The sequence below is a fragment of the Barbus barbus genome (assembly GCF_936440315.1).
Source record: "Barbus barbus genome assembly, chromosome: 10".
Classification (NCBI taxonomy): Eukaryota; Metazoa; Chordata; class Actinopteri; order Cypriniformes; family Cyprinidae; genus Barbus; species Barbus barbus.
Window position 1 is genome coordinate 7,311,382 of NC_136738.1, and position 26,014 is coordinate 7,337,395.

Consider the following 26,014-nt stretch of genomic DNA (forward strand, 5'->3'; position numbering starts at 1 on the left):
TTTTTGTGCGAGGTGTGTTTATGTCGGCGGACAGACTCGTTTAAACGCCCTAAACATGAATCCCATTGTCATGTCGAGTGCCGTGTGAGTTTATTTTGATTCGTTGAACCGTTCTGACCGGAGAGATGCGTGAGTATAAAGTGGTGGTCCTCGGCAGCGGCGGGGTCGGTAAATCCGCCCTTACCGTGCAGTTCGTCACCGGGACGTTTATTGAGAAGTACGACCCGACCATCGAGGATTTCTACCGTAAGGAGATCGAGGTGGACTCGTCGCCGTCGGTGCTGGAGATACTGGACACGGCGGGCACGGAGCAGTTCGCGTCCATGCGGGACCTGTACATCAAAAATGGACAGGGCTTCATTCTGGTCTACAGTCTGGTGAACCAGCAGAGCTTCCAGGACATCAAACCAGAGACCAGATCATCCGAGTCAAGAGGTGAGATGGGACCGATAACCGTCTCGAACTCGGGTGTCGGAGCTTCGCTGTTCGTGACATGTCATTGCATGCGATGAAATTGATCTTTACACTGACAGCATGTCCAGAATCGGCCTGTGTGTGTGTGTGTACAATGTGTGTGTAGGCAGTTGGGCCTCTACAGGCCTGTTGCTCGAGCCTTGATGTGCCGCATCCAGTGTTCAAACACACTGCTGTCTGCATGAAAGATTCATGCTCAAGTGATGGGATGCACTTCTCTGCTGCTAGAAACCTGATCCATGCTTCAAATGCTGCTCTCATTTGTTTAGGAAAAATTGTAATGACTTTGTGATGAATATTTCCGTGTGTTTGAAATTAAAACCGTAGCCTTGTGGATTTTAGTCTGTAGCTCACACAGCTTTGAAGCCTCTCTAGATACTCAAAGTTGACAATATTAGCTTTTTGCAGATTTCAAATTGAGTCTTCACTTCTGGAAAATGCTCTATATTCCAGATAGATAGATAGATAATTCATGCACTCATCTTTATTTTTCTGAATATCCCTCCCTTACAACTACCATAACAATCAAAGTAGTCCATAATATAATTATTAGAATAGAATAAGAATTTTTATTGTTATAATTGTTAAAATCATAGTGTCAAGAGTAATTGTGGTAACACTTTATAATAGGGAACACTTATTTACTATTAACTACGACTTTTCCCTCAATAAACTCCTAATTTGCTGCTTATTAATAGTTAGTAAGATAGTTGTTAAGTTTAGGTATTGGGTAGGATTAGGGATGTAGAATAAGGCATTAATATGTGCTTAATTACTACTAATATATGGCTAATATTCTAATAATATGCATGCTAATAAGCAACTAGTTAAGAAACCCTAAAATAAAGTGTTACCTTAATTGCAAGTTGCATCTATCTGTCTGTCTATCTATCAAAAATAGGAAATTCACTTTGTTGTTGTGGGTGTGTTCGAAAAATTGGAAATATGTGTTTAATGTCTGAAATTTGATCACTTTATTTTGTGTTTTTAGAAATGCATTTTGTTTAGGTCATGTTTTGTCCTATTTTTTTTTTCCAATTGGAGGTTGGTTTATGGTGATATAGGCCTATAGGCTGAAGAAGTCAGCGCTTTAGGGAAAGCCAACATGGACGTTTACAAATGGTTGGGATGTATTGCTAAGTTGTAACTAGTTCTGAAAAACATGATTCTGTTCAAATTCTGTATTCAAAACTTCATGAGTAAATATTATAGAGAAATAAGACTCAAATTAGACTTTCTGTGGGCTTTTAAATCAGTGCTTGTTTGACTGCATTCAGTGGCACTGAAACTAAAGTGTAAGCAACAAGTGGCAGAAAACAATGCTATTTGGTTTAAACTGATTCTAATGGCATCATACAAGAATTCCCCAAGGATCAGTTGAGATCCCACTGAAAAACAAGATTCTTAATAGATTCGTTCTGGAGTCCATGATTGACACCCAAGTCCAGTAGCAATCCATTACCAATAGGAACTTCACTTATCAGGGACAGTAAGTGAACTAAAGATGATAAGCTAAATAACTGGGGGAACAAAAGTGATTCCATTAATTCTTTTATCCTTCTTATCAGTTTATAGCTCAGGCTCCAACTAACCTCAGTCACTCTGAAGCAGAAATATATTCATACAGACCTGCAAACAACATCTCTTCCAGCACACATTCCCACGCAAATAATATACATCTGCACTCTTACGCAGAAGGATGTTTCTGCCTTCAGAAAATATTAAATAATTGATTGGCATAAATATTTCACACAGTAAAAGTGATGCAAAACGAGGAGGAGATAGTGGGAGTAAGACACATCTGTCACAGCTCTGTTTGTTCTTGTTGAAGGATGAATGAGACAGGTAGTGAAAGAGCAGAGAAGGGTTTAGTGCCATTTACAGAAGTGCATGACTAAAACAGATGATTTTAATAGCAATTGTAACCGTTATTATGGCTCACATTTATACTGAAAAATTACTTCAGAATGACTGTGGTTACCAAAACTTATCGTTTTTATTTATTTTATTTTTAATTGAACTTGATATAATACCGATATATTGGTAACCAATGAATTTGTTTTTTGTTTTTACCACAGCATTTTTAAAAATATATATATTTTTTTATGTTAAATTAGCAGTGTTAGCAAGGGTTGGGGATTTTAACAAACCAAACTCATCCTGCGGCAACTTGAATGATTCTTCAGATAATGCAACTTGTGGATGAGAGGCTTGTGGACTATTACTTTAATTCCCTTGCTGGATGATAAAAAAGGAGTGATATTTAGAGAGCAGAATATTGTAGAGATTTAGAGGTTGGGATTTTTTATTTGGGCCAGATATAACCACAGGAAGCACATAGCAACCCCCTTGACACTGGCTAAAACACTCAAGCATTGCGGTGGCCAGTTTTGCAGTCAAGCAACACTAAAATGGTACAGTATACAGACATGTGACCCATTTTTGGTTCATGACCCACAAATTGTGAAATTCAAGGGACAGCACACTGTCATTCTGAAAGAACTTTTAAACTGTGATGTCATTAGTGGTTTGTTAATAACAGGGTGTGTTTGTAAGGGGTGTGGCTTCAGTAACCCCACCCTCCTCATCCTCCCTTGACCATGATTAGTGGTTGTGGGTGAAGACATTCTTCTTTTGCCTAGAGGAAGACTGTACTGTGAGAATTCAGATGTGTGGTGCAGGATGTATTGTGTGTCTGCTGTGAGAAAATAGTATAATCACAGTGACCCATTTTGATACAGTTGAGATAATTAAAAAAAAAGGTGAGGCCATGACAGGCTACATTGCGAATATAGTCAATTACACAACTGTGAATCTTCTTTATGTCTCTTAGGTTATCAAGGCTATATTTGTTTGATCAAAATACAGTAAAACAGTAATATATTATTGCAAATTAAAAAACAGTTGAGCTGCTTAATATTTTTGTCTTTTTTGATCAATTTAATGCATCCTTGCTGAATAACCGTATTCATTTATAAAAAAAAAACTCATTCACCCTAAAATTTTGAATGAAAGACACAAATTTTCTTTATATGATATTTTATTAATTCAGGAAATATATTAAACAAGTAAATTGTTAGATATTTTTCCTTTCTTTAAAATAATTATTTGTATAAAAATAATATTTACCAGTAATATCCTGCTCTGAAATCCATAAGCCAATCAAATCTTGATGGATAAAATCAAGCCCTGTCCTACACTACTTCCTGTAAAATATTGTGTTTCACTCATACATATGACCGTTGGAAGTTAAATGCATTTTGAATGTGTTTCGTGTAGACTTCAAGCTACTGGGATGCATCTTAAAGTAAATGCCCTTGTGAAAAAGAGTGCACTATGCACTTGTATTTTTAAAAACTATACTTGCAGATAGTATATTAATGAAATAGATCAAACTTTCATGACTGTTTCTTAACACATATAAGTGCACTTTTTAAAAAGAGAGTTTAAAAAACAATTTTAAAGTGCATTGTGTCTTTATTAAATGCTCTTTTTAAAAGTATACTAAAGTCTACTTGTTCAGAAGGAATCATTTGCATAAATTCTGTTTAATTGTTCTCTCTGGTTGTCTCCAGGTATGAGAAGGTTCCTGTGATCCTGGTGGGGAATAAGGTGGATCTGGAGAGTGAGCGGGAGGTGTCTGTGAGGGAGGGACAGGCGCTGGCCGAGGAGTGGGGCTGCCCGTTCATCGAGACATCTGCCAAGAGCAAGACCATGGTGGATGAACTCTTTGCCGAGATCGTACGGCAGATGGACTACGCGGCACAGCCGGATAAAGATGATCCGTGCTGCTCCTCCTGCAATATACAATAACCCCCCAACACACACACACACACACACACAGAACTCACATTACAGTAGCTTTGATAGACCTTCTAGTGTCGACGGTTTTCCATCAAACTGTATCTGCAGGCTGACAGTAACTTTGAGGATTTTTTTTCTTGTCACTTTAAATCCTGATTGACTCAACCACAGGAAGAGCACTTGCCTTAGGTTTCACGTTTCCTGTTTGAGCAGGATCCTTCAGTGGCGATGAGTTGGACTTTTATGTTCTTGGTCTTATGGTATTGATGATTTAATCTGAATTTGTCACCAGGTTAAAGAGAGAGAAAGAAAATAAGAGAGTTCTTAGCCATATGCTTGATATAGCCATATGATCATTTAAAGAAGACTTTCTAATTGTCCATTTATTTGGGAATAGATCCCTTAAAGTCATAATATTTCATCTCTATCTCATCTGAAACATCAAGAGGTAGAAAAACAGTCAGCTGATTTTAGCTTTGTTTCAAAACCTAGTTAGCTGCCAAGTGTAAATCCAAGTGTATTAGCTTCACATAAGCAACTGTATATGTGTGATGCAGAGTAGGGCTGAACGATTAATCAAAGTAACATCGAAATCACAATATGGGTTTGTGCAATTATCAAATCACAAAGGCTGCAGTTTAAATGCATAAATATATGTTGGAAGTTTCTGAGTGAAATTATGATCAGTGCTTTCAGTTGCTTATGAAACGTTTATAAACCTGCAGCCTGTATTTTCTTCCATATTGTTACTTCTTGGAAAAACAAAACCAAAAATATTGGGCGGGGCTTGGTTTTGTTCTTTGGGGATTGATTGGATCATTTGCTGTTGCTGCATTCTCTTGTGATTGACAGGTTGCACACTCGCTGATGTTGCTGCAAAGGGGAGGAAAGTTATTTTTATTAAAGATTGATTAAATTAATTTAAACATAAAAGTAATCATGCACATGGATAAATCCTAAAATAATCACTGCAGTAGCAATATACCATAAAAATTAAGATTTGTCCGTTTTGATTTAAGGGGCTCCCTGCAGGTATCACTAAAGTAAAAGTTTGATAGGTTAATATTTTTTTTATAATGCTTTGTTTTGTTTTATTTTACAGTAAAACAGCATTATTTACTATAGTAATCAATTTCATGTTTTAATATTTAATTATAATAACAATAATAGTTCTTATTTTATAGTCATATTAATATAATCGCTATGATTTTGTGAAATTTACAGTATGGAATCTACATTGCAATCACAATTTTTACCAGAAAGTACGATACTATTCCACCAAATTGTTCAGTCTGCAAAATCTGAAAAAAAAAAACAGTAAGGCGGCTTACGAGGTTTTGGAACAGAGCTCTTGTCTTTATGCTGCTTCCATTCAAAGTCAGATTTAGAAGATAAATTCAGAAAATGGCGACTCTACCATAAGTTTTGCTGTGGAATAATTGTGAACAAAGAACTCTTTTAGCAACCAAATTGGGGATGCTGTGCTCTACGCTAGTGTATCAACAGAGAGAACCACTTATCTTGTTTTTTTATGTTTGCTAAACATGTTGTATCATGCAATGTTGGACCTTTTGACTCTGATGTATTTTATTTGCGTAAATGTTGAATGTTTGACAGTGTAAATCTCTCTAACTGCCACCATGTCTGCATCATGAACCCTCCATCGTGAGTTTCAAGAGACTTGAAGCAAGCAGGAATGTTAACTTTCCAAGCGAATGGAATGCAGCGTAAATCCCTGTCTCTGATTGGATGGGGACACATCTGGACACAGAACTTTTGCTAATTTAGTATCTCATATAGCTCTGTAAGACTCGTCTATTTTTCTGTCTCTCTCGTTTTATCACCCTCTTTCTCACACGTCTCTTCAGCAGCTCAGCCCTACAAAATTCTGCCATGCTTGTGTGGGTCATTGATGCTGACGATGATGGCTATTGGTTGACTGTATATCCGTTTGTACAGAGGTTGCCACTTTTTCTTGGTGTCCTCCTCCTGGCTGGGCTTGAGGTTGGATCTCAAGGCTGAACATATAGAGATTACGGAGGTGTGCAAGTGTGTGTGTTTGAATAGAGAGCTCTGAGTCAGTATTGATTTTATATTTTTTTATGTGGACCTGTGCTCAACTCTTCTGAATGACTGAATGGTGACACTCTTTTTTTTGTTTTGTTTGGCACCTAAATAAAGTGCATCTGGCACTCACACGCTCTGCAGTGCGGTTTCTGTGTTTTAAAACCAACACGCTCACTGTCCAAACATATGTCTGCTTTATAAATAAGAAATATTTGAGCAGAACATGTTATGCTGAAGGACAAAAGTGCATCCTGCAGTTTGTTTGAATATCTGCACACACACACCACAGGTTCTGGTTTCCATCAGGCAGGTTTTGTTTATTTGATGGCTGTTAAACTATTTCGTTGTGAGAGATAGTTATGTAACATTTAGCAGATGCTTTCCATCTAAACTGACTTTTAAGGTGCTGTAGAGGATTTTCTGTCATCATAAAAGTTTTGCACATGAAGACACGAATAGAGCTTTTTCGATGAAGACTCCAGTCATATCAGTATTTTAATAAAAGCGGTTTTATTTTACATGGTAAACACAAGGGGGAAGTTAGTTTAATTAAATTACTTGTAACTGACACCAAATAGTTTTGCAATTCTACAACTGGACTCTATAGTGGCAGTGTTATTGGAGTACTACTGATATAGGCCTATTATTAGTTTTTGTAAATATTTTGAATTAGATATTTTTAAATATATTTTCTGTTTTTGCTATAGTTTGTTAACATTTTAATAATCTCTTGTTTTTGACATTTTTATGCATCTATAGTTTTTTATTTAATAGTGTTATTTTTAGTTATATTAATGCTTTAAGTAAAATAAATGTTGCTTTGGAAACTATTTATTTTATAATGTTTGGCATTTTTTTATATTATTTCAGTTAATATTTCTTTTGTATCAAGTAACATTTTTACTTTTTTAGGTTTAGGTAATGATAATGATTTTTTGCGTCAACATGTTACATTATTAAAGCACAAAGTACATAAAAATAGCATTTTAATTTGGTATTTCTATCCAAATGCATTTCTGTTCAAATTTATGCACAAATAATTACAATGAAATAGCAAATAACAAACTGAATTAAACATGACATTTTGAAGTAGAAAAATCTAAATGTTTTCTTGTAAATATGCACTCCAATAATCTTTGTTATATACATTTTGTAAATAATTACAAATTTATTTTGTATAGTGCAGTAATATTATGTGACAAAAGTGTAGCATACTAAAGCTTACAAAAATTGTTATTGCATCCTGCATATATAAACACTATTGGTAAAAAAAAAAAAGTTTTGAATGATTAAGGTTTTTGATGTTTTGTGAAAGTCTCTTATGCTCACCAATGCTGCATTTATTTGATGAAAAATACAGTAAAGATTAAAAATTCCACAAAATAGCAGCAAAAACTGCATTGATAAGAACCATTATTAATAATTTATCATTAAGCAGCAAAACAGTTTATTAGAATGATTTCTGAAGGATCATGTGACACTGAAGACTGGAGTAATGATGTGCAGGAATAAATTATGCATTAAAATAGACAACATTTACTTTAATTATTCCAAACTTTTGACTAGTACTGTACCATAAAATATATAGCATACTCTATATACTAAAATATGCTTGAGTATGTAGTATCATTCTGCACACATGCATAAACAGGAAAGTCTATGTCAACAGTGAGCTGCGGTTTTATGGGGTAAATATTTGCCGGCAGACCTGAACTCTCTGCCCACTCTCTGGACACAGGAATGCAGGGAAAAGCAGCCAAGAGAGGACATGGGAAATGGACAGAGGACATAAGAGCACTGCAGTGAGGGGGAGATTCACACACCAGAATGAGACTTATTGCTGGGTGTCATGGCAACCGCATGGCAACACATGCTGCCAATTTCACACTCTAATTTGCAGTGATTTGATTGGCCAAAAATAGTTAGTGGGGGAAGATACGGACACACACCATCTATCAACATCCATCAGAAGGCATGTACACCTACACTTAGCTGCCTGTCATATGTCAGATGTAAAACACTGAATGTGATCTACAGCACACTTCTTGCAGGAACGATCTCTCCTGAGAAACCTGCTTTATAAATGCCATAAAGACACAGTCTTTGTGTGTATTTGTATATCGGGTTTAAAGGTCCTTTGCCAATCCAGGCATGTGTGCATTAGCATGAACCAGCATGACCAGCTGAATATAGTATGTACATTATCCCACTCTTTTTTCTTTTTTTTTTTGCTGTTCAATTATCTTTACCATTTAATCACATAAAGACATTCAACAGGTATAATTAACCAACAAATAGCCAAGAGAAATGAAACATTGACAAGGAAACACTCCAGGAAGAGGGAAAGGAAATGCAGAATTAACAGTAGAAGATGTTTCAAAATCCAAATATGCAGGTGGCCATTGGACCCAATATTGTTTCTTATATAAAAGAGGAATGAAGAGCTGAGAGACAACAACAGGGTTGATTGTACATACACTGAACAAAATTATAAATGCAATACTTTTGTTTTTGCCCCCATTTTTCATGAGCTGAACTCAAAGATTTAATACTTTTTCTATGTACACAAAAGGCCTATTTCTCTCAAATATTGTTCACAAATCTGTCTAAATCTGTGTTAGTGAGCACTTCTCCTTTGCCGAGATAATCCATCCACCTCACAGGTGTGGCATATTGCACATGATTATTGGACAGGCGTGCCTTAGGCTGGCCACAATAAAAGGCCACTCTAAAATGTGCAGTTTTAGCACACAGCACAATGCCACAGAAGTCGCAAGTTTTGAGGGCACGTGCAATTGGCATGCTGACAGCAGGAATGTCCACCAGAGCTGTTGCCCATGAATTGAATGTTCATTTCTCTACCATAAGCCGTCTCCCAAAGGCGTTTCAGAGAATTTGGTAGTACATCCAACCGGTCTCACAACCGCAGACCACGTGTAACCACACCAGCCCAGGACCTCCACATCCAGCATCTTCACCTCCAAGATCGTCTGAAATCAGCCACCCGGACAGCTGCTGCAACAATCGGTTTGCATAACCAAAGAATTTCTGCACAAACTGTCAGAAACCGTCTCAGGGAAGCTCATCTTCATGCTCGTCGTCCTCATCTGGGTCTCGACCTGACTGCAGTTAGTCGTCGTAACCGACTTGAGTGGGAAAATGCTCACATTTGATGGCGTCTGGTACTTTGGAGAGGTGTTCTCTTCACGGATAATTCCCAGTTTTCACTGTACAGGGCAGATGGTAGACAGCGTGTATGGCGTCGTGTGGGTGAGCAGTTTGCTGATGTCAACGTTGTAGCCCATGGTGGCGGTGGGGTTATGATATGGGTAGGCGTATGTTATGGACAACGGACACAGGTGCATTTTATTGATGGCATTTTGAATGCACAGATATACCGTGACGAGATCCTGAGGCCCATTGTTGTGCCATTCATCCACGACCATCACCTCACGTTGCAGCATGATAATGCATGGCCCCATGTTGCAATGATCTGTACACAATTCCTGGAAGCTGAAAACATCCCAGTTCTTGCATGGCCAGCATACTCACCGGACATGTCACCCATTGAGCATGTTTGGGGTGCTCTGGATCGGTGTACGACAGCGTGTTCCAGTTCCTGCCGATATCTAGCAACTTCGCACAGCCATTGAAGAGGAGTGGACAACCTGATCAACTATGCGAAGGAGATGTGTTGCACTGCGTGAGGCAAATGGTGGTCACACCAGATACTGACTGGTTTTCGGACCCCCCCAATACAGTAAAACTGCACATTTTAGAGTGGTCTTTTATTGTGGTCACCTTAAGGCACACCTGTGCAATAATCATGCTGTCTAATCATTATCTTGATATGCCACACCTGTGAGGTGGATGGATTATCTCGGCAAAGGAGAAGTGCTCACTAACACAGATTTAGACAGATTTGTGAACAATATTTGAGAGAAATAGTCCTTTTGTGTACATAGAAAAAGTCTTAGATCTTCGAGTTCAGCTCATGAAAAATGGGGGCAAAAAAAAAAGTGTTGCGTTTATAATTTTGTTCAGTGTATATAAGAATTAAATTAAGCACAGTAAGACATATCGAGTTAAATTATTAAACTTTTAACTATGATTTAAATGAACAGTTCAGCAAAAGGAGTTTAAAGGAATAGTTCATTCAAAAATAAAAGTTTGCTAAAAAATGTGCTCACCGTCTGTCAAGGTGTAGATTAGTTTGTTTCTTCATGGAAACAGATTTGGAGAAATTCAGCATTACATCATTTGCTCAGCAAAGTACCCTCTTGTGTGAATGGGTGCCGTCAGAATGAGAGTCCAAACAGCTGATAAAAACAGTACAATAATCCACAAGCAATGCACACAATTCCAGTCCATCAATTAATGTCTTGTGAAGTAGAAACTGTGTAGAAACTGTAAGAAACAAATCCATCATTAAGATGTTTTAACTTCAAACCATTGTGAGTCCATATATCCATAATATTGCTTTTTCCAGTTGTCTCGTCTGAATCAGGAGAGAAATCGGCACAGATCAAGCACCTTTCACAAGACAAAACAGTTCAAAACAAATATGTCAGTGGATGTGAGAGGACAACAGGGGATGGACCTTTTCACTGGAGGAAGAATTATTATGGACATGGAATGGTATTTCAGCCAGAAGTGATGTTTTGAAGTTCAAAAATGTCTTAATGGATTTGTTTCTTAAAGCCACACAGCTTTTTACTTCACAAGATGTTAATTGATGGATTGGAGTGGTGTGGATTACTTGAGGATTATTGTGATGTTTTTTATCAGCTGTTTGGTCTCTCATTCTGACGGCACCCATTCACTGGATCCATTAGTGAGCAAGTGATGTAATATTAAATTTCTCCAAATCTGTTCCAGTGAAGAAACAAACTCATCTTGGTAAGTAGCCTATGCATTTTATATATATATATATATATATATATATATATATATATATATATATATATATATATATATATATATATATATATATTTCATTTTGGGGTTAACTACCCCTTCAAAATGTTTTGAAATAACTAGAATTGCAATTATTTTTAAAGACGCTTTTTAAAAAGACGACAGATTTTAATGTCACACAAGCATGCTAAATGGCTTTAAATGCATATAGCTTGCCTAGTTCATTAATTACAATATTAAGTGGACCCACTTAAGTAGAAACTGGCTAATTTGGCTGTACAGAACTGATTTGCTACTGTTTGTAACTGTAGCTCATAGCGCTATGGTGCTTCACTCTGCAGATGGCAGCATGTGAACGCACATCTCGTTGGCTGGAAGGTCTCGTGTGTTGGTTGGATCTGTGTGCTGTGCTCAGTCAGTGTAATCCCGTATCTCCAGCCAGCAGACATGGCGACTGCGAGGACGCTCGTATGCTCCAGAACAAGCTGCATCTGAAGCGGCTCCGCAGCATCACCGTCGCGCTCGGTGCATTCGTGGACAAACGCACACTTGCACACAGCGGATTTATAATCGGGGTAAGCGTTTGGATTCTTCTCCTCATTCACAGTGGTGTTCTGTGCTTGGAAGAGATTAAGGGGTAAATCTAGCCACAGATTTGAGCCTGAGAACTGCCGTGACATTGCTGAAGCTCCGTTCCGTTATATTTCCATTATGCCCCGACGCGTTCTTCCAGGCTATTATGAGTCCATTCACTTGATGAAGACCCGTGCGAAAGGCATATCGAAATAACATATTCCTCTATGAGGACCTTGAGATTAGACGTCAATAGACCTGTTCTGCGCTTTGTTCAGTTACACTGCCTGTACGTGTACGACGCGACGCGATGGACGCTCCATTTCTATTTTCTGTTTTACATCCCTAGTCAGTCTGAAGCAAAATGAGCTATTGGAAATTAAATGGTTTTCATTCATTTCATTGCACCTGACCTGATTGAACGCTGTGAGGTGAGGTGACGTGCAGCCTCAACGCGACGCGACGCGTGTAGAACGCGCACTGAAAGAATAAAGCGCTTCATGGACATTCTGAAATCTTCCTCGTTTAATTCATTTTAACGTTGAAAGACCACGAAAGCAGTCTATTTGAATTGTGAATTATGGAGGTTATCAAGGTAAAAAGAGGTGAATTAATTCAGGAAATAAGGTCCGTTTTGTATTCAAACCTATGAACTTCTCAGCGTTTGTTCAAAGCATTTGATCTCTGTGTTTTTAATTAAACATTGTGGCTTTTTATAAAATCATAATTTTAGCTATTCTGATGTGTTATCCATGTGGCATTTCATTTCCCAGCCAAACAAAAAACACCAGTGTCTGAAGCTGTACTTGCATCACCATCAGAACCGATGATTTTTCCAGGGCATTTGGAGCATTACTGAATGAATGGAATTTTTTAAACACTACTGGTGAAGCACTGGCTGTGTTTCTCATGGTGGATTTGGTTTTTGCTGGCACTGGTCTGATCTTTCACCCTCCCCCTCTAGATAACCCCTGAGAGCAGATCCATGCTTTAATGCTTCTGTCCAAGGTGTTTTATTGATAGTAGCCTATAAAACTAAACAGCCCAGTTTATATCAGAGGTCTATTTTTTCCAATGCACTTTGATTTATTTAAATCTACTTTAATAAACAGAACAGATATTAATTATATTGTTCATGTGCGTGCAAACAATGGATAAACTAGTGACTAGACTTTATTAATAAAGTATGTTTATTTACTTATTTTTGTCTATCCTAAGATTAATTTATAAAACCTCTCTTTTTATTGATAGTGGCCTATGAAACTAAACAGCCCAGTTTATATCAGAGGTCTATTTTTACAATGCACTTTGGTTTATTTAAATCTACTCTTATAAACAGCTCAGATATTAATGATATTGTTCGTGTAAATGCAAACAGTGTAAAAACTAGTGACTCGACTTTATTAATAACGTACAAATGTTTTATTTATTTATTTTTGTCTATCCTAAGGTAAATTAATAAAACCTCTCTGGGCAATAAATTGGCCTCAGGCACAAAAAGAAATAATACTGCCAGGAAGACAAAAATGCAGTTATTTCCTGGTATTTCTTTTTTTATACAGGCATATATGAGCATAAACCAGTAAATATCTTGAATATTGACTCTTTGGAAGGTTCTTTTGAAGATTGCTTAGATAAATGTTATTGCATATTAGGAGTGCAGGTCGCATCTGCTCATCTGATCCACAGAGATCAGTGTTTGTTGTTTCATATTTTCCTCTGACTGCACCCTCTGTCAGTCTCTCAGCTTCTCACTTTCTCTCTTTTCCCGTCTCTTTTCCTCCCCTCTGTTTCTCATGTTGACCCTTAGTTTAGAAGTAATGACATCAGTGCTCTGGCATGTGTGATAAACAGTGAAAATGATGGGAACAGAGAGGGAGAGATATGAGAAGCTGGATCAGCGTAATAGGTTCATTGTCTGAGGAGAGCACAAAAACATCAGACCAAAAAGCCTGTAATTTTAAGCTTCACATAACTGACATGTCAAGAACAATACACAACTTCTTCATTTTCATATGTGCATTGAGTAATTATTACTATCCTTGTGGGACATTTGGCACAGACAAAAAACCTGATCATACACACATAGTGTTAGTCAGAGTGTGATTTGTGTGTGTGTTGTGTGCAGGCTGAGCCAGGAAGACCATGGTGGAACAGGGCCAAACGTCGTTGGCGGGACAGAGGTTAGGGGCACCAGAAACTCTGGGGATCAGCACCCTGGAGCCCGGACACAAACCGCCTGCTATGCCACCTGGACGCCTGGTGCCCATCAGAGTCGTGCTGCTGGATGACTCAGAGGAGATATTTGACATATCGGTGAGTTCATATCCAATAATATTCTGCTGTTGTGTTTAAAAAAACCAGACTCTTTTTGGTGGACATATATGGCTTCTTCAGACCAACATAAATAATTGGTACTATTTTGGCATGCGATTTGTCTGATATACTCAGAGTGAATTTATTTTTCCTTGTTTAGGGGAAAAAAAGAAGTTTAAAACAATTTGCAGTGATATACTGTTAGCAAACATCCTGATGCCATTCACACTGCTGAGAGCAGCATTTAGATGAATATGTAAATATGCACTGCACGCTTTCCTCTCTAATAATAAACAAATACAGCACAAAAATGACAGCAGTGAGAAAGCAGCAGTTAAGAAAGCATCTGATCATAGCCTTGCACCAGCTCTGCAATTTTCATGTTTCAAGTCGTTTTTATTTATATAGCACTTGATACAATATAGCTTATTGCTTTAAAGAAAGCTGCTTTACCACATCAAAGGGTTAGTTCACCCCAAAAGGAAAATGCTGTCATTATTACTCACCCTCATGTCGTTCCAAACCCGTAACGTCCTTTAACGGGTTCGTTCATCATCGGAACACAAATTAAGATATTTTTGATGCATTCTGAGAGCTCTCTGACCCTCCATAGACAGCAATGCAACTGTATTGTTCCCAGGTCCAGGAACATAGTAAGGCTCGACTTCAATTTTGCGAAGCTACGAAAGAAGAAAACAATAATAGCGACTTTGTTCAACAATTCTCCTCCCCCGAGTTACTGTCTTCCACCATTTTGGAGATAATCACAATGCACATTGATTACGTACTGTACATGTGCGCACTTTCCCTCCTAACGTAGACAACACTGATTACGTTGATTACGTTTTTGGGTACTGCCAAAAATGGTGGAAGACGTAATAGGATTAAAAATCTGAAATAACCGTCATGGGAAAATTGGCATGTGAATTGTGTTGGTCTGAACAGAACTGAACATTCATCTTGGTTTGAACTGGCCTGTACTCTATGAAGTTTTGTTGCTGTTTAGTCCATGTGGGTTTAAAAAAGTATGTTTTTTGTTTGTTTCCTTTAAGGAATGTCTCAGGGGCGTATATAGATTTTTGTTCAATCAGGTGGTATCTGAAATAATAATGTCCTTCTGACTAGCAATTAATAGTTTTCAGTCACATGACTGGCACGGAAACCTGTGGGCAGCACATTTGTAGGACTGCAGCACAGGCCTGTTAAGCCTTGTTTTGCTCTTCAGGTGGGCATTTCTGTAAGGATGTCACGTTTCATGAAAACTAGGAGTAGGCAGATTATGTCAAGTCAAGTCACCTTTATTTATATAGCGCTTTTAACAATACAGATTGTGTCAAAGCAACTTTACAATATCAAAATAGGAAAATAGTGTCAATAATGTAAAATGATAAGATTAAACACTAAATTTTCAGTTAAAGGCATTTCATTATTGAATTCAGTGATGTCATCGTCCAGCTCAGTTCAGTTTAAATAGTATCAAATTGACGAAATGAAGTATCCCCAACTAAGCAAGCCAGAGGCTACAGCTGCAAGGAACCAAAACTCCCTCTGTGACAGAATGGAGAAAAAAACCTTGGGAGAAACCAGGCTCATGGTGGGCCAGTTCTCCTCTATTATGGTTCACTGGTATCTTCAGTTGTGTAAACAGTCAGTTTATTCCGTTCACAACCATCAACTGTGGAATGTATTGGCTTTGAAAATATTGAATTGCTTTTCAATCCAGGTTATTGACAAAATATATAAAAAAAAATAGTTGATCCTCAAATTTTTGTTTCAATAGCAAATGTCAACAAAATAAAGAATGGCCCTTAATGGTGGGTATATTTTTATTTACTATACATTATACCTTATACCAAAAGGCAAAGAGACATTGACTGCAGTCTGTCATTGAGAACATGCTGGCATTTGATCTGATTGGTGGAATATTTGTGACCTTGGACCACAAAACTAGTCATAATTGTCAATCTTCAAAAACTGAGATTTATACATCATCTGAAAGCTGAATAAATAAGCATTCCATTGTCGGTTTTGTTAGTATAGGATAGTATTTGTCCAAATCGAAATATTGAGAAAATTGCCTTTAAAGTCCTTAGCAATGCATATTACTAATCAAAAATTAAGCTTTGATATATTTACTGTAGGAAATTTACAAAATATCTTAACGGAACATGATATTTACTTTTCTTTACTTAAATCCTAATGATTTTTGGCATAAAATAAAAATCAATCATTTTGACCCATACAATGTATTGTTGGCTATTGCTACAAATATACCTGTGCTACTTATGACTAGTTTTGTGGTCCGGGGTCGTCACATTTATCATTTTCATAATATAAACATTCTGTAGCATATGTGCTGAACGTGATTATTAATAGATTTTGTTGAGCTGGTTTTATTAGCTGTGTGTGTAAGTGAGACTGATTTGTGAAGGAATGTGAGAGTGTTTCATAAAGGTGTTTAGCTGTTCTGTGGCTAAATATAGAGCATGCATGTGCAAACCAAATCTAAAATTATATGTTAGGTTTTTTCTTGTAACCTGCAACATTGCAGAACTGTGAAACCGCAGAGAGCTGAGAGGTATTGTCCTAAGGTTTGCTTGGCTGGGGTTCAGCTGCTCTGAGTTCAACACACACACACGCACACACAAACACACACACCTCATATTGCAATGCACACCTGAGTGCTGAACATGAGGTGTGAGCATTTTTTTCTGGTGAATTGGAAGATGTCATTTGTTATAAGTAAAATGTGATAATTTCATAAGAAAATCAGGAATTGTTACTTTGAGTTTCAGGTATTAGGCAGATAAATAAAAAAAATCTGGAGATTTTCTGGAGACAGCAAAGCATCACATGTCAACTCTCTTGATTTTGTAGATTTTGAAGTAATATTTTTGGGTCAGTAAGATATTTTTATGTTTTTGAACAGTCTCTTATGCTCAATATTGCTGCATTTATTTGATCAAAAATACAACAAACACTGTAATATTATGAAATAATATTGTATATTAAAATAATTGCAATCTATTCGGTATACTTTAAAATGTAATATATTCATGTGATATCAAATCTAAAATTTAAAAAAACTGTGATACTTTTTCAGTAATGTAATTTAATGCATCCTTGCTGAATTAAAAGGCATTAATATTATTTTTACAGTCAGTAAAAATCTTACTGACTCCAGACTTTTGAACGGTTGTGTATGTGATGTGGGTTTTGATGTATCTAGATTTCAGGTATGCATTCCTATACAAAAATGCATGGCAGCCATGGAATTCTAATGGAAGGCGATGAGTTTTACACTGCAAGTTGATGAGTTGCCTCTGGTCATAGAGCTTTTTAAATGGATTCTGAGGCTTTTTTAGGTCGGGTAGAATCTGCGATTTCTGATCCAGTTCATTTGCTTCCTTTCATGGCTGCAATATGCTGAGTTGTCTGCCATCTGGCAACCAGGGGTTTTGAAATTCTATTGGTTGAACTGGCAGGGGGCGGAGTCACACAGACCAAAACAAAAACAGACATTTTGACACAGAACACACATTTCAAAGTAGAATAACTGGCTGCAGCATTGCTGTTTTGAGAAACAAGTGTGAACCTAGCATGTTTCCTAAATATCTGCAAACATATTATGGTGTTTTTATGCGTTAGAACAGTCAAAAATTACATAAAGCACCTTGTTTTGGCTATTTAATTGTAATGACTGCCATATACTGTCTTGTGCGTGACATGTTTTTTGCTCAGTCATTGTGCCAGAGAGATTGCCAGCATGAAGGATCACCCTTGACTGAAGTGTGTGTTGATTATTGATCATGTGTGCTGTGTTTGTGTAAGAGCTCAAGCTCTGTGTCTGAGTGAAGATGATAAGGTCCCTGAAGAGGGTGTTATTCTTCCTGCCTCCCTACTGACTCGATCAATATGTCAGTTAATGTAATGATGAACTGAATAAACACTGGTCTGAGTCATAATCACTGACACATCATACTGACTCCATTAGTATCAGTGTGTGGTCTCTCTCTCTCTCTCTCTCTCTCTCTCTCTCTCTCATTCTATCCTTCTTTTTCTCTTGCTGTATTTTGTATGGAGCTCCACACATTAGGGCTGTATGAAATTTGAAAAAAAAAAAACTAAACTAAACAGACATTGTGATTTTCTTTTTTTTTTCTTTTTGCAATATACATTGTGATAAATTGTGATTTGTGATATGTGTTGTATCACCCAATTTGTGCCAATACACACCCCTAGCTTTCTTAGGCCTGTTTTGGACTAATATTACTACAAAATAAGAATAACTGTTAATATTGTATTTAGAGTATTGATGGGATTATTGTGGTATTACTGAAAATAAGGAAATAGTTTGTAATTATACTGAAAAACAGAATCATTATCAGTCCTTCATTTTCAAACAGTGAACCATCAAGCCTTTTTTGACATTTGCAAATAAACATAAGCACTGCTGGTTTCAGAGTAAAGAGCAGCATTGTTTGTCCATTTACACTCATGCAAATATCTTAAATGAACCAAGTTATTCTCAGACGTGGAAACACTGTATTGTGAATTGTATTATTTCATCTTTAGCTCAGCACTGAAAAAGATAAATCAGGTCACTGACACACATCCATTAAACTTCCAGTGTCTCTTCTTACTGACCTTTATCTTGTTGGTGAGGAGCTACAAGTTTTAGATGTAAAACTAGGACATCTTGCCAACAAACACAACCCTATTCATACACTCACATGTAGGTGAGAGAAAATCTTAAAGAAACTGCTGGCAGAAAAGCACTTTTAGGGCCAGATTTACTAATAGCTTGTGTCAGCGGCCACAAACCACCTTTTGTCGTTAAATAGTACTGTCATGTTTTACTAAAGACGCGCAGTAAAGAATTAGCACTGAAAAGGCGTGGACACCATTACTTTTGCACCTGACTTTGTTGAATATGCATTTGTAGGAATTTCCCTTTCAGACGTAACATTTATGGGAGGAGAGTATTAAAATGAATCACGCAGCGCAATTTACTATCATTTGTGCTACTTGCACCATTATTTAATGCCCCAAAAAAGCATGTCTTAAACTACTTTGCGCTTGAAATGGCTGCATTTGTTGTTGCTAGAAGGAGGCACCGCAGAGAACAGAGAGCACTTGGTAGAAGGGATTTTTTCCACACGTATGAATTTAATCTGGCCCATAGATGGAAGAGGTATACTAAATTACTTTGGCATATACTTGGCATTTATCATGTTTATCTGTGACCTCCAGGACAGCATTTGTGTGTGTGTGTGTGTGTGTATAATGGAGCGTTATGTGTTTGTGAGCGTGTGCAGAAAGTTCCCACTGTTGTCCTCATGTTGACATCTCACTCATGTTTCTGACATTCATGGTGGATGAACTTTTGAAATGTGATTCTGTTGTTTATTTAAATGTTTGTTCATGCATCTTTTGTTTAATATATAAAGTCATAAAAGCATAACAAATCATAAAATTTACGAAACAAATTATGAAAGAAAGAAAATTAGCCACTTTCTTGAGTTAATTTGCTGAAAGGCTGCAGTTGACATCATGATTAATGGCCATTAAGTCGTACATTAATTGAATAGTTTAATAGGGGGACTTTTGATGCTAACAGGCTTGATGCATTTTTTTCTAATATATGGAGAAGTTGTAAATAGAGACCTTAGGACTCAGTTTTGTGAAATGAAAATGGTTAAAAATGTGCAGAAAAATATATACTGTTAAAGCTGCAGATATTAGTGAAGCAATTAACAGATTATTGTTATGAAATTTAATAAGTACACTTCTGTTCATTTTTTTATGCCTTCTACAATTTTTGGGCGACAATTCATGCTGTTAGTTAAGCAAGAAGTTGAGTCATTTCAAACAGATGGTTAACTGTTTTTGTGAATTTAAATATGATGCCAGCTGTGTGGAGCAAGAGTGAAATCTGCATCTTCATAAAGTGTTTGGAGTGAAATATAGTATTGTCACAGTTTTATTGTGTGGATTTGGTCATGTCTCAGGGAAGGACTAATGTTCCTCTCTCTTTATTTTCTCTGTCATTCTCTGAAACACAAAGATCATCTCATGCGCCGTGATGAAAGCAATGTATCTTGTTTTTGACCACAGTCATTCTGACTATCTGTTTGCTTTGCACAGTATAATTTGATGTGAAAATCCAGCAATTATCTCACATTCTTTAGTTTTGACTTTCTGACATACTTTACCAGCATTCCATACATAACAAATATTTCCTGGGAATCTTTGCAGTAATTGATTTGCACAATGTGTTTGTTCGTGGCAACATTTTAAACTAGCTTTAAAAAGTATATCTTGCTGGAAAAGTTTTGGTAGTCATTGGCATATACTGTATGTTGTGCGATGTTGGATTCTACTTGGCATCTTAACCACTCCAGAAAGGCTTTGTCAACTAGCTTCATCAGAAAAATCATGCTTGACCAATCATGAATACACCAGCTTGGACTAACATGAAAATTCATGCCGGTGTCCTGACATTTTATCCTACCCGTCAGATTTTCCTACCGGGGCTTACTGCGCATGCACGCATGCATCAATATTTAATCCTTTTTCTCATGTTGAACAACAATATTTAATGTATTTGCATTACTGTAAGGGGTAGGTTTAGGGTTGGGGTAGGTGTAGACGTTAATAAAACACAATCTAATAGGAAGAAAAAAAATTATTGTTGGTTTCCAGTAGCTGTATCCCACCGCGAATATAACACATAATTACTGTATTTGCATTACTGTAAGGGTAGATTTAGGGTTGTGGTAGGTGTAGACATTAATAAGTCATAATTTAACAGGTAGCATTTTTCGTTGTCGAATTGTACTACCTACTGTTTTAATGGGAGGTAGCCGAATCTGACAGGGTAGCACAAATCGACAGAACACCGGTTTTACCTAGCCTTTTCAGCAGGGATAGCACAAATCCCCCTTGATCCACATAATTTAAGATATCATTCATTTTTATTATATTGGATCCATAAGTACACTTAAGTCACCTGTTATATCATTAATATTATATTATCTGCAAGTACAGTTTTTTTCATAAATACTTTTAAAGGAACACTCCACTTTTTTTGCTCATTTTCCAACTCCCTAATAGTTGAGTTTTACCGTTTTCGAATCCATTCAGCCGATCTCCGGGTCTGGCGGTAGCACTTTTAGCGTAGCTTAGCATAGATCATTGAATCCACGGGTGCAGCAAGCGCAATGATATTAAGCAGCACCTGAAAGTAGTCCCCAGATAGGTAACTAGTTATGAGATAGCATGAGGACTACTTTCAGGCGCTGCGTAATATCATTGAGCCTGCTGCAAAAATGAGCCTATTTTCAAAAAAAGTGGAGTGTTCCTTTAAGATTTGATTTGAAGTGAACATTCAATACAATTAAGTGTACTTCTTTTTCACAAGGGAGCCAACTTTTTATGTGTCCTCACAAAAATCTGCCAAAAACTTATATTCTTTATGATCTTTTGACTCAGTGTACAGATAAAGTTAAACTTAAACAGAGTGAATCCTTTAAAACCATCATGGAATCCAAATGACTTTCTTAATACATTATTGAAATTGATTCATTAATGAATGGATGGTATTTAAAAGGAAAGAAAATAATGTTTTCTTAATGATGTGAAACATAATGTTTCACTGCTAAAACACTTTGCCTATCCAGATGAATTTGCAGACTCAACTTTAATCCATTCACAGGTTGATTTCATCATTTTGTCCAATCAATGTTGGACAGGACTAATGTGCCTTAAGTGGCACAATTACTAATTTATTAAGATTTTCTTTTTAAATATGTAGTTGCAATTGCTGTATCATGTTTACTTATTTCATTTGTTTCAACAGTGTAGCATTAGTATTGTATTTTTCATGTGTGTGCGGGGGGAAGGGGAGAATTGTGTGTGTGTGATATGATGTGATCTGTTATGACATATCTATGTAAACACAGCAAAGACAATCTGTCCTCCTGAGCAGCGAATATATCAGACCATTTGCTGTTTTTGTGTCTGTACATGACTGTCTTTGGAAAATATCTCTGATCTTGCAAACCAAGAGGGCTGAACAAATGTTTCAGTGTGATTTTTCCACCGAATGAACACTGGTTTCTGCAGGGCTGAGTTAATGAATATACTACACACACACACCACACATGCCTGAGGCATTTTCACCCGCTTCTGTTGTCTTGTGACCTCTCAGTAATTGACTTGGCTCATGTTAACTAGATATAATGGGTCAGTTCTGTTTGTTGAGTGAAAGACAAAGAAAGAGACAGACAAACGGATGTGTGCATTTATCTTTCTTGGCCAAAAACATAACACTGTGACTACAAAATGTTTAAATATTGTGGCTTTTAATCCATGTCTTGCATTAATGTATTTGGTTTTTGCAAATACACATTTGAAATTCACAGTCTTTCTCTTCCAGATTTTTTTTAATATATGGAAAACAGACTGATAATGATTCAGGAATGTATCCCAATGTTTATCCAATCAAATGCTGTCTACAAAGAAAAAGCCTTCCACAGTTGGCTAGCAATAACAAGTAACAAATCAAAGTCAACAGCACTTGTGTAAAATAAGCGTACTTAATTGTATTGAATGTGCAGTTGTAGTGTACTTCAAATATTAAAAGTTTATTTGAAAACATATATATACGCAGATATAATAATTAAATAAAAGTCAACTTAAGTGTACTTCAAAAGAACACACTTTCATGATACTTAAGTAAACCTTTAAAAAGTGCACTTTGTCATTATGCCAAATTAAACGTTTTAAAGTACAAATCATGTTTTAAAAATCTTTTGCCATGCTTTACAGAAGTACACTTATTTTGATGTGTTGACTAACATACTAAAGCAGATGTAGGGTGAAGTCAGCTAAAATGGGCTATCAGGTACAATGGGCCAAATAAGGTTGTAGCATCATATCTTTTTAAATATTTACAGAAAATCACAATAACCGATCTTGCATTGTTGCTTCAACACTTGTTGACATGTCACTATAATATTTATTGGTCTGAGTTTTTTTAAGGCGGGCAGGGCAGAGTGTGACATGAAGCTTGTCAGAGAAAATTGTAAGGTAATTGAGCCTGACATAGTAAATTTCATTAATCACTAATAAGGGTAAAGCAATTATAAGTAAGCTTACCAACAAAGCAAAGGTTTATGAACAATGTTTTGACATGCTCTTTCAAATAAAAAAAGTTTAATTTATAAAATAAACTAAAATGGGCTGTAAAATGGGCTGTATACACACACACACACACACACACACACACTTATAGACAGAAGTTAAGGGTGAAAATAGGTTTACAGGCCTAGATATGTATCCATACAAAATCTTAACAGTCTTTTAAAAACAACTGCATTGCAGACAGTATAGCAGGAAGACAAGCAAAGAAAGCAAACAGCGAGACAAGAAGAGAGAAGAGAAAGGAAGATGTCAGTAAAATCGGCTGCACACACACACACACACGTTTACTTAGCTATCTAAATGGGGACATCCCATAGGCGTAATGGTTTTTATACAGTACAAACTGTATGTGCTATTGCCCTACACCTACCCTACACCTAAACTTAGCCCTCACAGGAGACTTTCTGCATTTTTACAATTTCAAAAAAACTTTGTTTAGTTTATTTTTAAACCCGTTTTACAAATTACAGGTTTACCTCACTTTTGGGTACGAATTTGTCCCCAAAATATGGTTAAGGAGGTACACACACACACACACACACACACAAACACAATTTTACACAGAAATTGAGGGTGAAAATAGGTTTATAGCCCTACTGTAGATATGTATCCATACAAAATCTTAAGTTTAAAAAAAAAAAAAAATGCACGCATACACATGCATGCACACAAAAGACACCAATGCTCAGAAACACACACGTATACAACATGATCAGTTTTTAATTGAATTGTTTAATTAAATATTCATTCAACTTTCTAATGCAATACATTTATGGTGTTGCTATGGCACACAAAAGACAGTGTCAATTTACTGTTAAAAATAAAATGATTTAAGTTGAAATTACCTGTGTTGTTCTCTTTTTATACTGGCCCATTTTAACTGAACACCTGTCCCATTTTACCTGAATGTTGTGCCGTGGCTCAAGAAGGTACCTGCTGATACTCTAACTCACATAATTTTAAAACTTTTATACTTTTTCACATTTAAAAAATATAAATGTTCAAGAGACCCATGCTAATTTATAAGAATATCATTAGTTCCCTTCCAGGAACTTCGAGCTGCGTCGAAACGCATATGGGAACGCCTTCAGCGTGACCAGGCTCTGAATATGATGTGTAATCAGTCAAACAAGGGCGAGGCGTCACGGGCGGGGTGACGTCACGACCAGGAAGCATATAAGCACGTGCGGCGGAGCCGGCTTCAGCTTTTTGTCATTCAGCGAAGCGCTCTGTGTGTGTCAGTCTTATTTACTGTTGTTTGTCCTAGTTTTAAGTGGAAAGCATTCAGTATCATGCCAAAGCCAAGGGCAAGCTCAGGGGTGAAGCTTTCAGACCACGTTTTGAGTCGTGTGTGCATCCTTGCCCTCGCTATATCACGAGCGAGGACACACACGATTTTTGCGTGGTCTGCCTGGGTGCGGAGCACGCAGAATCGGTCTCCGCACCCGGAGAGCTCTCTTCGAGAAGGGAGCCTTCGCGAGCTCCCCACGCGGTGCCGGTCCCGCTGCTGCCGAGGCAGAGCGGCGGCTGCACTCGTGGGGCTCGCAGGCTGATCTGGCTGGCGAGTGTGAGACGGGCATGTCCTTATCTCCTCCCGTATCCGCCAGATCTGGCGCCCCGTCTCTCGGTGTGGAAGCTGTCTCTTCCCCCGAGACGAGGGCTCAATGCTTTGTCTCTCTTCCTCTGAGGAGGTTGATGTGACGAGCGTTCACGAGGTTTCGCCGCCTCTGTCACCCCAATATGATATAACTATGAGCTTTGTAAGCTGCAGTGTTTGCACAAGCATAAAATGAATAAAGCCGGTCCCGCTTCTGCCTTTAAATCAGAGAGAAAAAAAAGGCAGAGCGGCGGCTGCGCTCGTGGGGCTTGCAGAGAGAAAAAAAGAGAAAAAGGCTGATCTGGCTGGCGAGAGTCAGACGGGCATGTCCCTATCTCCTCCCGCGCCTGATCTGGCGCCCCGTCTCTCGGTTCGGAAGCGGTCTCTTCCCCCGAGACGAGGGCTTGACGCTGCGTCCTTCGAGGAGGTTGATGTGACGAGCGTTGACGAGGTTTCGCCGCCTCTCTCGCCCCAGAGAGCTACTTCTACACAGGAGCCTTCCGTTTTCCCCGATCTCCTCACCGAGGTGTCGAGATCGCGGGTGAAATCTTTTCGTCCCGGCCATTCGTTCCCGCGGGAACTGAATGAGCGCGGGTATGCGGCGATGCCGCGGGTTGAACAGACGCTTGCGAGCTATCTGTCTCCCTCTATGGCATCGCCTTTGAAGGCTCCTGCTCTGCTTACAACATCTTTGGTGGGCAGAGGGTATACGCGCTCTCTAAACTCAGGTGGCTGCTGGGCGGGCGCAGCCTCCTCTGCATACCAGCTCCTCGCGAAAAAGGTCCTGACGGGCGAGCCCCAGGACCGCGGAGGGCGACCCCTACTGGGGTGGAGTGGCTTGCACCGCGGCACTCGGTGACCACTTCACCTCGGTGCCCTCCAGGGACTTGTCTGCTGACCCTGCCGCTGTTCCAGGGCACAGCCGGTCCCAGCGAGTATATTTCTCAGGTTTGTCCGCCCGGCAGCGCGGAGCCGAGAAACTCGCCTCAGCTGCCAGATTACGCGTCTCATTCCGGTGCGCCGCATCGAGACAGCGGTCTGGCCGCTTCTCTGAACCCA

General features: G+C 38.0%; 1 protein-coding gene and 1 pseudogene across 2 annotated transcripts in view; both read left to right on the plus strand.

The window, feature by feature from the left end:
- Positions 1-6,473, plus strand: LOC306875807 (ras-related protein Rap-2a-like; annotated as a pseudogene). The gene is made up of 2 exons (XR_013785847.1): positions 1-435; positions 4,050-6,473. The product of XR_013785847.1 is annotated as a ras-related protein Rap-2a-like (transcript).
- Positions 6,474-11,679: 5,206 nt separating this feature from the next.
- Positions 11,680-26,014, plus strand: part of LOC306875866 (FERM, ARHGEF and pleckstrin domain-containing protein 1-like) — a 49,173-nt gene continuing 34,838 nt past the window's right edge. The window contains exons 1-2 of the mRNA XM_079426617.1: positions 11,680-11,837; positions 13,964-14,151. Coding sequence (XP_079282743.1) covers positions 13,981-14,151 — 171 coding nt within the window. The 5' untranslated portion in view covers positions 11,680-11,837; positions 13,964-13,980. The remainder of the gene's footprint in view (positions 11,838-13,963; positions 14,152-26,014) is intronic.